Genomic DNA, 13,914 nt, shown 5'->3' with positions numbered 1-13,914 from the left:
GTGCCGGGGACCGGCTCAGGATGTGGCCCCAGGGATGCAGCAGCATCCCGAAGCCTCCCAGGGGCTGCCGGCCCTGCGGTACGCGGCAGGATGCTCCAGTCCTCCCCCCCCCCGTCCCAGCCTTGTCCCTGCGGCGCCGGGGTACATCCCCCTGCTCTGACCTCGCGTCCCCTCTCTCCTCGCAGTGATGAACGGGAGCAGCCACTCGCCGACCGCCATCAATGGGGCTCCGTCCACCCCCAACGGGTTCAGCAACGGGCCGGCCACCTCCTCCACCGCCTCCCTCTCCACCCACCAGCTCCCGCCGGCCTGTGGTGCCCGCCAGCTCTCCAAGCTCAAGCGCTTCCTCACCACGCTGCAGCAGTTTGGCAACGACATCTCCCCCGAGATCGGGGAGCGGGTGCGCACCCTCGTCCTGGGGCTCGTGGTACGTCTGCCGGGTGCGGGGTCAGCCCCGGGGCTGGCGGGGTGATGCCTCATCCGGGGATGGTGTGTTTGCCTTTTGGGATGGAGATGCTGCTAAAGGGGGAAAAAAAGAGGGTCTTGTTGGTGCTGGTTTGATCTAAATCCTGGAAAAATGGGGGCTGTTTTGCCAGCATCTCCCAGCATCTGCACGGCACCCATGGTGCAGGGTTGGGTCCCCGCTGCTGGCATTGCCAGCAAGGCCTCGAGCATGGTTTTCCCTCGAGCATGGTTTTCCCTGGAGCATGGCAGAGCTGGCAGAGGAGCAGAAATAGGGGAGAAGCAGCAAAGCATCCCCCCGGGGGGGTGCAGGGCGGGCGAAGGGCCGTGGCCGGCAGCGCTGAGCCTGGGCTGTCCCCGCAGAACTCCACGCTCACCATCGAGGAGTTTCACGCCAAGCTCCAGGAGGCCACCAACTTCCCGCTGCGACCCTTCGTCATCCCCTTCCTCAAGGTGGGTGCCCCAGCCCGGGCGCCGCGGGGACGTCGGGGTTAGCATCGGCATCGCCGGCAAAGGGAGATTCGGGGGGTGGCTTTGGGGTTGGGGCTGGCAGCTGCCTGTGGGGCTGCCTGCGTCCCCCCCGGGGCACGCGTGTCCCCCCTGCGTGCCCAGCCCCTCGCACGTGTGGAGTCACACGAGGCCGGGGCTGTTTGCAATAAAGCGAGGGGTTCAGCCCAGCTGGTAACCATTTGCAATTCATTAAAAATCCCCTTTTTTTTTTAATTTGCCTTTTAATTTCGCGCTGACTCTGCACTGTCACCCCGCTCCGGAGGGATTCACCAACCGCTGGCACGCTTGGCAGCCCCGGCACTGCCGGCAGATGTTCAAGCCCGGTGTCGCCTGCCCCTCCTTAGCAGAGGAATCAAGAAAAAGTGAAAAAAAAGCCCCTTTTCCACCTCTGCACCCTTGGTCCCCTGGAGCGGAGGTCCGTGCTCGCCGCAGGAATCCGCCTGCAAAGCTGCCGGAGCGGTTTGCTCCTGGCAGGGGAAGGCAGAGCCGAAACGCGGCCGGGCTGAGCTGGGGGGACGGCAGAGCCCCCTCGCCCTCCTGCCGGGGTTTGCAGGGGAGCACGGGGTCCGTGGGAGCAGGGGGACGGTGCATCCCCAGCCGCCCGGCTCGCGGGGTCCCGGCGGGCGCTGGTGGCCCCGTGGCTCGGCGTGGGCTGGGAGCCGTCCCCGCTGTCCTGCTGCCAAGCACGCGGCGGCCGCGCCGGCCGCCCTGGCACCCCGCTCCCAGCTGTTCCCACCGCGGGCTCCAGATGTTTCTCATTATCCTAACTGCAAGCAGCCGGGCTCGGCGTGCTTCCCAGACTCGGGGGCTTGCTTGTTTTTGTGGGGTTGTTCCCCCCCCCCCCGCCAGCCAGGGAAGGGAAGGGTCCGGCCTCGCTCGCCGCAGCACACATCTCGGGCTCGGCTGCTAACGTGTCTGGCAGATGGGAATTTGGCTGCGGATCAGCTGCCTGAAGAGAAAACCAGAGCTGGCAGCCAGAGCGCCCGGGCAGAAGGGGGTCTCTGCTGCTTAATTCTTGCTGCTCTGTGGGCTCTTAGGGGCTGCAGTGCCGAGGGGGAACGCGGTGGGTGGGGAGTTCACAGCCGGCCCTCGTGCCCCGTGGGTGCCAGATGGGCTAGGGGCTCCCCCGGCCTGGGGGTTCAGGTCCCCAGGGCAAGCACGGCGGGGACGCGGTGGCAGAGGTGGCCGGGGGACGATGCTCTGCAACCCCTGCCGGGGTGCAGGAGGGCTTGGGTGAAGCTGCGCACGTGCCCGCGTGTGGCCGGACCCTGCGGGGTGCCACGTGTGTCCCCCTCGGCAGCCCAGCTGGCCCGGGCACGCTGCGGTGAGCGGGGTCCCAAGGATGTCCCCCCCTGGGGAAGGTGAGCAAGACCCCAAAGGGGAAGGCTGCTGCCTGTCCCGCACCTCCTGCCCGCGGCGGGCTGGGGGCAAAGCCGTGCTGCGCCGGGGCGGCCGCGCTCAGGCGGCCGGGCTCTGCCGGGGGCTCTGAGCGGCGGGGTGCCGAGCTTGGCGGGGAGGGGGTCCGCGGGGCTGTGGACTGGACTCTCGCCCCCCTCACAGGCCAACCTGCCGCTGCTGCAGCGGGAGCTGCTGCACTGCGCCCGCATGGCCAAGCAGACCCCGGCCCAGTACCTGGCCCAGCACGAGCAGCTGCTGCTGGACGCCAACGCCTCCTCTCCCATCGACTCCTCCGAGCTGCTCCTGGAGGTGGGCGAGAGCGGCAAGAGGAGGACGCCAGACAGGTGCGAGCCGGGGGGTGCACGTGGGTGATTTTTTCGGGGACGCATCCCCCCGGGGCGGTGGGTGCTGGTGCCCGGTGGGGACCGACCTCCTCTCCTCCCCCCAGGACCAAAGAGAACGGTTTGGACCGAGACCCTCTGCACCCCGAGCACCTCAGCAAGCGGCCGTGCACCATGAGCCCGGCGCAGCGTTACAGCCCCAGCAATGGGCTGAGCCACCCGCCCAACGGGCTGGGGCACCCCCCCGCCGGCCCCCCCCCGGCCCAGCACTACCGCCTGGAGGACATGGCCATGGCGCACCACTATCGTGACGCCTATCGCCACCCCGACCCCCGGGAGCTCCGCGAGCGCCAGCGGCCCGCCGGTGAGTGGTGGCATCGCCACGCGCCGGGGCTGGGGGGGCGGGCAGAGGGGCTGGGGACCCCCACCCAGGGAGAGGGGTGCTGCAGGGGGCTGACCCCCGCCCCGCGCTTGCCTTGCAGCGGTGCACGGGACGCGGCAGGAGGAGGTGATCGATCACCGGCTCACCGACCGGGAGTGGGCGGAGGAGTGGAAACACCTCAACAACGTACGTAATGCCCCCCCGGCGGTCCCATGGGGCTGGCGTGCGTGCTTTGCCCCCCTCCCGCTTTGCCCTCCATCCCCACCATGGCTTTTTTCCCAAGCATCCTCTGCTCCCCACAGCCGGAGCGGCACGTGGGCCCCGGCACAGCCTGGCGTAGCCCAAATCCCCCTCCCCAGCGCCGGGTACGGCAGTCCCCAATGGCTTGTGGCAGATCCCCCCCCCACCCTGACACTGTCCCCCCGCAGCTGCTGAACTGCATCATGGACATGGTGGAGAAGACACGCCGGTCGCTGACGGTGCTGCGGCGGTGCCAGGAGGCCGACCGCGAGGAGCTCAACCACTGGATCCGCCGCTACAGCGACGCCGAGGACATGAAGAAAGGCAGCCCCCCCTCCGCCCGCCCCCACAACAGCTCCTCTGCCTCCGAGGCACCCCAGTTAGGTATTGACCCCCGGGGCCGTGGGGTGCGTTCGGGGGGGCTGCGCCCCTCTCCGGGGTGCCCGTGCCGTTCCCCCGGGGGTCCGGCATCACCGGCGGGTGGGTTCGAAGGGGACGGCGTCTCCTAACAGCGTCGCCCCCTCTCCTTCACAGACGCTCACCGGGAGTTCGCACCACGGCCCCTCTCTGGGTATATGCCAGAGGAGATCTGGAGGAAGGCTGGTGAGTGCGGGGCAGGCACCGGCGCTCATCGGTGTGCCGAACTTGCAGGGTCTCTGCCCTATTCCCTCCCTGCGCTGCGTTGGGTGCCAGCAGGGCTGGAGGGGGTCGGGGTGGGTTTGCGGCGTGGGGTTGGTGCTCCCGTGGTGCTGCTGCAGAGGGGGATGCGCGGAGCCGGGGTGGGGGGCCGGCACACCCCGTGCCACGCTCAGCCACCTTCCTTCCAGAAGAAGCTGTGAACGAGGTGAAGCGTCAGGCCATGTCGGAGCTGCAGAAGGCCGTGTCGGACGCCGAGCGGAAAGCCCACGAGCTGATTACGACGGAGCGAGCCAAGATGGAGCGAGCCCTGGCCGAGGCCAAGCGCCAGGCTTCGGAGGATGCCCTGACCGTCATCAATCAGCAGGAGGACTCGAGCGAGGTGGGGGCCGGCGGGGACGAGCCGGGGGGGACACGGGGTCGGTGGCAGCACGGGAGTTTGGGACTTGCTCCTTTTGCAATCAAGTTTGCAGCGTCTGTGCATGCAAGCATGAGTACCAGGGGGCTGTGGCAACGCCACGGGACGTGAAGAAAAGGAGATTTCTTGCACCGAGCTGGGGATGGGGTGCATGGTCCGGGATGGGGTGCATGGTCCAGGGTGATGTGCATTGTCCAGGATGCGGGTGCACCGTCTGGGGTGGCGCGTGTGGTCCGGGATGCGGGTGCATGGTCCGGGATGATGTGCATGGTCCAGGATGATGTGCAAGGTCTAGGATGGGGATGCATGGTCCGGGATGCGGGTGCACGGTCTGGGATGGGAATGCATGGTCCAGGGTAGGGGTGCATGGTTCAGGATGGGGTGCACGGTCCAGGACCAGGGGTGCACAATCCGGGGCTGAGATTTGGCTTCGCATCCCCGCAGAGCTGCTGGAACTGCGGGCGCAAAGCAAGCGAGACCTGCAGCGGCTGCAACACCGCCCGCTACTGCGGCTCCTTCTGCCAGCACAAGGATTGGGAGAAGCACCACCACGTCTGCGGGCAGACTCTGCAAGGGCTGCCGGCCCCCGCCACCCCCGCCACCGGCGTGGGGCTGCCGCCGGGTCCGGGGCAGCCTGACGGGGTGGCCACCATCGCCAGCAGCCCCAGCGAGACGGGCTCGGCAGCTGCATCCCGCGCCGGCACGCCGGCCACCCCGGCTCCGCTGGAGAGCGCATCCCGCTGAGCCGCCCTCGGACTGCTGCCGCTGCCGCTGCTGCCGCTGCTACCGCCGCTCTCCAAAAGACACGGACTGCACTCGATGCAATTTCCTCAGCTACCTGACTCGTGTGACCTCCGAAACGACCTCTCTAGCTCTCACAAATAATCCTCACGGATCCTCAAACTGGGCTTTAAGTGGAGTTAAGGCAAATACCGATCTTCTCTGTTCTCTCTTCGGTCTTTGTTTTGGCTTTTTTTGGTTGGTTTTCTATCGGTTGGGGGATTGTGGTTCGGGGGGGGGGTGTTGTTGTTTTTTTGGGGTTTTTTTTTTCCTTTTTTTCTTTCTGGATGAGGGATTTGGCTGCAGCCTCGCCACGCAGTGACGTGGGGAGAGGCCGGCCCAGCCCCGGCCCGCATCGGCACTGCTGAGGGGCTCGCTTGCAGGAGGAAAGAAACTTCTTTTCTTCGTCTCTCTTCCTTTTTTTTCTTTTTTTTTTTTTGTAAAAAAAAAAATAAAGAAAATAAAAAAGAAAACGTCGGACTCTTTGGCTTTAAGTAAGAAATTGTAAAAAAGGAAAAAAAAAGAAAAAAAAAAAAAGAAAAATCCAAAAACCAGACGACGCCAAGTCAAGCCGCGTGACGGATGCTCACCTGTAACTACCTTGCTAGCTAGCCAAGAACAGACCAGACTCACCTCTGCTCCAAAGGAAATCCAAAACCAAGGAAGATCCAAACGTCTCTCCACTGCCAAAGTTTGTTTCGTTCTGTTGTCGCTTCCTTCCCCTCCCTGCAAGGATGGACGGACGTGCCCCTGGGGCTTTAAAGAGTTTCTATTAAAATAAAGCAAAAAAAAAAAAAGGTTTTTTTTTTTTTTTTAAAAAAAAGCAAGTCCCCGAGGCGTGGGAGGGGGAGATGGTGGCTGAGAACCGCCCGGGTGGGCGCAGCCGGAGCCGGCACATCTCTACCTCTGCCCGCCGCCGCCCTGGAAAAAGAGAATAAAAAAAGAGATTAAAAGACAGATTTTGGGTTTCTCCCTTCCTGAAGCCGTCGGGGGCCGCCTGCAGCCGGACCCCCCCAGCCCCTCGCTGCCGGGCTGCTCCCACGCCCCGCATCGGATTTATTTTGCAAGGATTTTTAAGAGGAAAAAGGAAAGGAAAGGAAAGAAAAGCGAGCGCCACCTCCTTCCTGGCCGAGGAGGCAGCCAAGGACGATGTTGATGATTATTTTGTATTTCTCGCATCATTGTACAAAGCGCAGAGGACGGGAGTGCAATACAGAAAGTCCCCCGGCTCCAAGGAGGGAAGCCCCGCGTGGGGCAGGAGTGCTGTACGCTAATGTGAATGTAAATAGTGTTTTGCAGAGGTCCAAAAAATAATAATAATAATGATAGTGATAATAATAAGAGACATTTGCCAAATAAAAGATGATGAGAACCCGCTGGAGGCTGTGGCGTGGGGGAGCGAGGCTGGCCGGAGGCAAACAGAACTCGTGTGCTCGATAGGAGCTGTAGTTTTTCCGCATTTGCAAAAACCATCCTGTGTGTTTTCTGTAGGGGAGGAAGAGGAGGGAAGGAAGGGCTTGGGGCCGGGTCGGTTTTGTTGCCAGTCACCCAGGGGCCCGGCTGCTGGCGCTGCCTTCGCAGCTGCCTCCTGCGATGGCCGTGCCGTGCCGTGCCGTGCCGCGCTGCAGCAGAGCTTGGTGCGTGGGGCACCCCCAAGGCGACGTTACCGGCCCCGTGCCACCAACACCGAGCCTTGCTGCAGCTTTGTGCACCCCGAAGTCTCGGTGCATCCCCCGGGGTGGGGGGTTCTGTGCACCCCAAGACCTCAGTGCATCCCCCCGGGGGGTTTCTGTGCACCCCGAGGCTTCAGTGCATCCCCCCGGGGGGGTTCTGTGCACCCCAAGACCTCAGTGCATCCCCCCGGGGGGTTTCTTTGCACCCCGAGGCTGGGAGTTTTGCCGGGTGCCCCTCGAGTGACTGTTCACTTTATTTATGGTGTGACATATGTAATATTGTCTATTTTTCTTACGTTTCCTCAGAAGAGGTAATATATAAGAGTATTGCAGATGCACCTGCTGCGGGGCCGCCTGCTCTCCCAGGTGTCCATCCCGTCCCTGCCCTTCCCACCGCGCGTGTCCCCGCGTGCCCCCAGCCCCGCTCCACGCCGGGGCTCTGCCTCTCTACCTCCGCCTCGCCGGGAAACCGCGGACGAGAGCATTTCCACAGAGTCTGCTCTCGTTTCCACTCCCTTCTTTTTTGCTTTATTTTAATTATTATTTTCTTTCTTTTTTTTTTTTAAAATAATAATAAAAATACCCTACAGAACCTTGCATTGAAACCAAAAGCCGAGGGAGGGAGGGGACAGGCGGCGTGGCTCTAGCAGACGTCCAAACCAGAACGACAGCTTTAAAGTGTAATATTTCCCAAAAATTAGTGATGCGGGGAGGATGGCAGCAGCGGCGCGGTCGCGGGGCCGGAGTTCTGCGGGCGCAGAGGGGGCCGTGGCGGCCAGGGAGGTGCTGGCCGGAGCAGCGGGTGCTTCCACGGGGTTTTGCTCCAAAATGGTGTTGGGGCGTGCAGGGAGCCAGGGGACATGTGCCCTGAGCCGTGTCCTTTGGTGGCTTTGTGGCATCTGGGAGATGGCAGACGGATGAGCCGTGTGGTGCCGGCACAGCCTGGCCGGGGGGTAGGGACACCCCGGTGGCTGTGGGGCAGCTTGGGGACACGGGGTGCCGGAGTGGCCAGGCACAGTCCTCTGCCAGATCAGGTCCCCGTGGCCGCCCACAGCTCCCCTTCTTGGGTTTCCTATCACTGTCCCCATCACAGCTGGGGCTGGGGGACAGTGTTGGTGGCATGGGGACAGCCTGCCTGAGGTCCCGGTCCCTGCGGGGAGGCAGAGCCCGGGGCGCTGGGTGCTGGGTGCTGGCTCCGGCACCAGGCTGGAGGAGGTGGCAGGAGAGATGTGGCTCTCCTCCGGCACTGAGCATGGCATCGGGGTCCCATCCCCGGTGGGCGAGGGTCTCTCCAGCTCCTTCCTCGCGTTCCCAACCCGAAATCCCAGCGGAAACCAAAGTGCCATGTCCCAGCGAGGCTGGGCACCCCGGAGCGGGCATTGCTGCCAGAGCCCCCCACAATCCCTCCGCAGCCTCTCCTCGCCCTCCTCCTCCGGGGCCTGCTGGGGTCCCCCCTTCTTCTCGGGATGCCCCCCTGATCCCGGTGGGTTTGAGGTCAGGGACAAGATGCCACTTTGTTCCCAGGTCCCAGGCACCGTGCTGGGGTGTCCCTGCCGCCGTGGCAGCCCCAGGGGCTCCTCCGATGTCACTGAACGCCACAGCCCCAGGAGGGAGGTGTCGTGCCGCCGTCCCCCCTCGCTCACGGCTGCGTGGGCAGCGCTGGTTCCCTGGTCCCGTGCGGGGCTGAGCCCTGCCCGCGTTACCCTGCCCGCCCTGGGGATGGGGACACCGGGGCATGGGGGTCCCCGGGGGGCTGGAAACCAGAGCCCCCCACCAGGGCCGGGTGGGCACGGCGGCAGCCTGCCCTGCTCCGCCGCGTGGGTTTTGGGGGCCAGCCCAGAGAGATGACGTGGTAGGACTTTCCTTCGGCATGCTGTCCCCCCCCCTTGCTGTTTCCCGCTTTCTCTAAGTGTACTGTATGTTTGACCTGTGAAAGATGTAAACTTTATGATTCAGGTTATGTCTGTTCTTAACTCTGTATCTGTGTAATAAAAACAATTTAATATCAACCGGAGGCTCCGTAGCCTGGGCTTGTGCTGGGTGCCCTTGCCCCCCCCCCCTCCCAGCAACGCCCTGCACCCCATGCCCCCAACCCTGGGGGGGTTCATTATAGCCCTGGGGTCATTCGCTGCCCCACATCGGCTCTGAGAGGGGTGTCCGCAGCGTGGGACATTCACGGGTGTTCCCAGGGAACCCAAAGGGATCTCCCCTCCCTGCTGCAGACCCTGCTCCCCCTGTGCCTGGGGCAGCTGCTGGGAGCTGGCTGCGATCCCCAGCACCACCAGCGGGGTCGGTGGACAAGGAGGGCCGGGGGGGTGTCCCCAAACACGGGGGGGCGCCCACGCGTGTCGTCCCCGGGTGCACACGCGTGCCCGCTGACGCCCCCGGGTCTCGAACCCGTGGCTTCGGAGTCACGGTCGGGCGGGGCTGCCTCCCGGCACGGGGCGGGGCCTGGCGGCACGCCCTGCCCTGATTGGCTCCTGATGTAAAGCGGCGCGCCGGCGGGAGAGGCGCACGTGGTGGCGGGAGATTTGCACGTGGTGCCGCCGGCTCCGCGGGGGGCGCGTAGCATGTTCGGCGGCCGGGCGAGGTGAGTCCGGGGCGGCGGCAGCGGGGCCGGGCCCGGGCCCGGGGCGGTGGGGGGGGCCCGGGCCCAGTTCGGTGGCAGGCACTGAGGCTCCCTGGGCTGGAGCAGGGTCAGTTTCCCACCCAGGGCTGGGAGAGTTTGTCCCTCTGTGGGCTCAAACCAAGAGCCTGGGGCAAGAAAGGTGCGGGTTTGCCTTTGCTTGCGTGAGGCAGGACTCCCTGCTGCAGCCTGGGAGCTCTGCTGGATTGGGCAGGTCCTGCCTCCCCGTCCCTGCCAGCAGGCTGTGATGCTTGCGCCTGGTTTTTTTCACCCAAAGGAGGCTGTTTCCAGGTCTCCTCTGCAGCTGGGAAGTGGCTCAGTATGAAGCAGAGACCTTTCAGTAGCCATCGCTCCTGCAGTTCTGGGGTCTGCGAGCCTGCCTGCAGCACTGAGAGCAAACTGCTTTGGTGGTGCCTGTTCATCCTTCTGCTGGAAGCACCCAGGTGCTTTGCCTGGCTGGCGTTCTGCTTTAGGTTTGATGTTAAATGGCTGTTTGTTTGTTAAATGGCTTTTTGCCCCTGTTCCCGCCCAGTTCTCTCTTCCTGGACACTTCAGGAATCTGGTGGCAGGACCTGCCGTCCCTGGCAGCAGTGGAGGCGTCCTGGGACGTGGCAGAGATGGCAGCTCTGCGGAAGGCTGCAGATGATGACTCGGACCCGAGCCACCTGGAGGGGGACAGCGTGGAGGAGCTGGCTGTGCCGGACCCAGTGAGTGCCTGGCTGAGCGTGGAATCAATTTTCCCTGTTTCTCGAAGGAAATGGCAAACTTTCTACACCTCTCTTCAAGCACTTCCAAAAATTAAGAATAATCTTGGGCCCCTGATGTTAAAATCCCTGAGCTGAGAAGCTGGAAATTGAATTGTCACTCTCCTGCTGCTTAGCTTTCACTGCCAATGTCTGCCTGGCTGAGCGAGAGTAAATGGCTCCTGTTCATCACCAGCTTAAATCTCCGGTTCCCTCCGGCAGCTCTGGTGCTGCTGAGGCCTCTCTGCTGCAGCACACGCTGCTTCGCAGGCAAGCATGCGAAAGGAAAGGTTTCCTTGTTCTTTCTCCCCAGTGGAGCTTGGAGCTGAAGTCCCCTTTTGTGGGACAGGCTGTTGTCCCCAGCAGCCAGCCCACCCTTGTCCCCAGCCTGGGAGGGCACCGCCGGCGGAGGTGCGTGCTGTGCAGCACCGCGATGTCCCAGCCCAGGGTGGGGAGCGGGATGGGGGTGTCCCCGCTCCGTGTGCTGCTCACGCAAATCTTGGTTTGGGTTTCAGGAGCTGGAGGCCATCAAAGCTAGAGTGCGAGAGATGGAGAAAGAGGATGAGAGGCTGAAGGAGTTGCAGCTGGAAGCTGAGAGCCGCCTCATCGTGAGCTCGGAGGCAGGTACGGGCTGTCCCTGGGTGCTGCCGTCCCCGGGACACCTCTGGGGCACAGGGGGGTGATCAGAGCCAGAGCACGTGGGCTCTGCCTCTCCTGGCAGCCTGGCGCTGGACACGTAAGGTGGATGAGGGATGGGGTCCCAGGGATGGCATGGTGCTAGTGCAGGTTATATCCGCTCTTACCTCCTGCCTTTGCAGGCCAAGATGCAGTAAATTAATTTAATTAAATGTAATTCAATTACTTGAGTTTAGCAGCAACAGCCCCAGTAGAGCAGTCACCCTGTGGGGGTTGTTTTTTTTTTTGCGAAGAGAGAAGGGGGCAAGGGGATGGAGGAGGAGGAGACGGCAGCAGCGTGGGGATTTGGGTATGCCCAGACGTCACCGGGGACCCGGGGAGCTTTGCAGCGTGTCAGCTCGGTGACGGCCGTGCTGAGAGCAGACCTGTACGGACAGACAGCCCTCTGCCAGAGGGCTCCTGCAACTCTCTCCAGCGTGACAAAGCAGCCCTCGTCTCTGCAGGTCTCTTCCCAAAGACAACCGAGGAGAAGATGGAGGTTGACCAACGATCCATCTATGTGGGCAATGTAAGTGGGAGGCCCTGGAGCAGAGCCCACCTCGCTGCTCCTTGCCCGGCTGGATTTCTGTCTGAGATCCCTAGCATGGAGGCCCATCTGCCCCCCACTGAAGGCTGGCTGGTCCCATCCCGAATGCTTCTCCTCTGCCCAGCCCAGACTGGGAATGTGGCTCAGCATCTGGCCATGATCCTTAGCCACTTGCAGATCATCTGTTGCAAGTGTCAGCTCCTCAAAATACCCCGCTGGAAGCTGCGGGTCGTGCAGCATTGCTTGTTCCCTCAAAGTGAGTGAGCTGTCTCTTGGATTTGGGTTTCCAGGTTGGAGCATTCAGCTGGAAGGGTCTCCTGAACCTCAGGAGATGGTGAAGCTGTGGTGGCAAGATGTGACTGGGATCAGCCAGGCACTTTGCCTCCCGTGATGGTGTGCGAATGCAGACCCACGAGCTGGGGAGGCTGGCTAGTGGCACTGGAGGGACTGGGGCTGTCATTGCAGGTGGACTACGGGGGCACGGCAGAAGAGCTGGAGTCTCATTTCAATAGCTGCGGGCAGATCAACCGAGTGACCATCCTCTGCGATAAGTTCTCGGGGCATCCCAAAGGGTCAGCACTCGCACAGGGACCGCGGTTGGGGTGTCGAGGGCACTGCCCTGTGCTCCCCAGCCTTTGGGAGCAGCGGGGTGTCCCTGGGGCTCTGCTCACCCCGTCCCCTTGCAGGTATGCCTACATCGAGTTTGAAGAGAAGAGCTCCGTGCAGGCTGCGGTGGAGCTGGACGAGAGCGTGTTCAGAGGCCGTGTCATTAAGGTAAGAGCTGGATGAAGCCCCGGGGTGGTGCATCCATCCATCCCTCCCAGCCCCATGTGCATGGGGCTGTGCCGAACCCCGGTGCTGGCAGCACCGACTGAGCCAGCTCCTGCCTTCCAGGTGCTGCCCAAGAGGACCAACATGCCGGGCATCAGCACCACTGACCGTGGGGGCTACCGGGGCCGCTTCCAAGCCCGGGGAGGGCTGGTCCAGCGGGGAGGCTACTATGGAGGGCAGCACCCGAGGGTGCGAGGGAGGACGTACAGGTGAGCGGCTGGGTGGGGGGTTTCCTTGTGTATTTGGGTCAAGATCCATGTGGAGCAGGCGGTCCCCAGGATGGGGATAGCTGCTTCTTGCTCCGGCTGTGCTCAGCTTCTCGGCTTTGCACCTCCCACCCTGGCACGGACGGGAGGATGGAGAAGGGCTCTGGCAGGAGTATCCTCCTGGAGACCTGTGCTAGAAACATCTCCTGCCCGTCGCGTGCTGTTAGCATCACCCCGGTGTCTGCGGGGTCGGCAGGAACCTGGCGGCTGGGTTGGCTGGGACACGGGCACCTCGGGGACTGTGGGCAGACGAGATGAGGAAGGACCAAAGTGAGCAGCCAGCGGTGGCACAGCAGACCCATCCCCACTGCTGTCCCGGCATCCCTTGCCTCCCCAGCACAGGCCCGGAGCTATTCTCCAGCACACCTCCTGCTGCTCGTGCGTCTGCGAGCTCGCTGCAGATTAGCTTCAATGATGCCCCGGCCCCTTCAGTGCCGTGGGAGGAAGTGAAGAGAAGCTTTGAGGGTGGAAGAAACACCTGGGAACTTGCTGCTGTCCCTGCAGGGATTTAGGGGGCAGGCATCACGCTCCTAGCCTGACTGGTCCCAGAGTTGTGCCTGGCTTTGGGGCTCCCCTGTTTTTTGGGGGCTCAGTCTGGGTTAGCTGGGGCAGAAGGGTGAGTCCCAGCTCTTCGAGGGGTGGAGTAGGTAGCCATGCTTTTTGGCACAGCTGACATCTCAGCTGAGCAAGGCCCGGAGCTTAGGATGCTGTTTTTGTTCTTGTTTAGGGGTCGGGCAAGGCTGCTGCCTTGGTATTTTCCGTACTAGAAAGGACTGGACTGCCCTGGTGATGCCGACAGGACTGAAATGAGGAGATGGGATTGGAGAGATTTAAAAATATGCCTACCCAAGCCAAAAAAGATTAATTTTAAAATGCCATCTGCCTTGCCGTGAGGATTACTGGTGAGGCAGCCAGAGTGCTAGGCTGCGGGAGGGAACTGGATCCGGATCCCTGCCGGCATCCCAGGAGGGGCTCACCTTAGCTCTGCTTAGGGGATTGCGTTTTCATCGAGAACAGTCTCATTCCAGAGAACACCCTGTCCTGGGAAGGGAAGAGCTTTCCCAGACCATCAAGTCTCATCCTCATCCTATAGAAAAGGGCTGTACTGGAGGGTTTGGTGTAAACCTGGTCTGGCTTTTAGCTGTCCAAATGCCCTCCACCCCGCTGCGAGGGCGGACCTGTCCTGCTTGGCATGTGAAGCACCTTCAGCTTTACTGGCTGTTTCTACAGGAGCTGGATCCTGCTTTCTCTTGCCCATAAGGAGATCCTGAAGACCTTTCCAAAGACTGTTTTCTTCTCCAGATCAGTGGAGAAGGTCTTGGGTTGCAGCTCTGGACCTGACTGCTGGGGAGCTTTTCCTTAACTCCATCAGCCTTGTGGATTTCT

The 13,914-nt window shown here is 62.6% G+C and overlaps 2 protein-coding genes across 5 annotated transcripts in view; both read left to right on the top strand.

The window, feature by feature from the left end:
* The window catches only part of CBFA2T3 (CBFA2/RUNX1 partner transcriptional co-repressor 3), a 31,957-nt gene extending 23,173 nt beyond the window's left edge, over positions 1-8,784 (top strand). For all 4 annotated transcript variants that reach the window (XM_072872747.1, XM_072872750.1, XM_072872749.1 and 1 more), the window contains 9 exons: positions 186-427; positions 826-915; positions 2,533-2,714; positions 2,819-3,075; positions 3,194-3,279; positions 3,522-3,717; positions 3,868-3,936; positions 4,161-4,351; positions 4,832-8,784. In XM_072872747.1, coding sequence (XP_072728848.1) covers positions 186-427; positions 826-915; positions 2,533-2,714; positions 2,819-3,075; positions 3,194-3,279; positions 3,522-3,717; positions 3,868-3,936; positions 4,161-4,351; positions 4,832-5,131 — 1,613 coding nt within the window. In that variant the 3' untranslated portion in view covers positions 5,132-8,784. The remainder of the gene's footprint in view (positions 1-185; positions 428-825; positions 916-2,532; positions 2,715-2,818; positions 3,076-3,193; positions 3,280-3,521; positions 3,718-3,867; positions 3,937-4,160; positions 4,352-4,831) is intronic.
* Positions 8,785-9,410: 626 nt separating this feature from the next.
* Positions 9,411-13,295, top strand: PABPN1L (PABPN1 like, cytoplasmic). The gene is made up of 8 exons (XM_072873016.1): positions 9,411-9,430; positions 9,999-10,173; positions 10,725-10,833; positions 11,349-11,413; positions 11,897-12,003; positions 12,118-12,205; positions 12,326-12,471; positions 13,256-13,295. Exons 1-8 carry the CDS (start codon positions 9,411-9,413, stop codon positions 13,293-13,295), a joined length of 750 nt encoding a protein of 249 aa, XP_072729117.1.
* Positions 13,296-13,914: the final 619 nt, after the last annotated feature.

This window comes from Ciconia boyciana, chromosome 9, assembly GCF_034638445.1.
Source record: "Ciconia boyciana chromosome 9, ASM3463844v1, whole genome shotgun sequence".
NCBI classification, from domain to species: Eukaryota; Metazoa; Chordata; class Aves; order Ciconiiformes; family Ciconiidae; genus Ciconia; species Ciconia boyciana.
Note: the sequence above shows the minus strand (reverse complement) of the source record. Positions and strands in the feature narration are given on the sequence as shown.

Excerpts from the sequence above, each read along its gene's own strand:
- PABPN1L (XM_072873016.1), top strand. The coding sequence starts at position 9,411 with ATGTTCGGCGGCCGGGCGAG. Across the intron at positions 12,206-12,325 it reads TCAGAGGCCGTGTCATTAAG|GTGCTGCCCAAGAGGACCAA; the intron begins GTAAGAGCTGGA and ends CCTGCCTTCCAG. Across the intron at positions 12,472-13,255 it reads GTGCGAGGGAGGACGTACAG|GGGTCGGGCAAGGCTGCTGC; the intron begins GTGAGCGGCTGG and ends GTTCTTGTTTAG.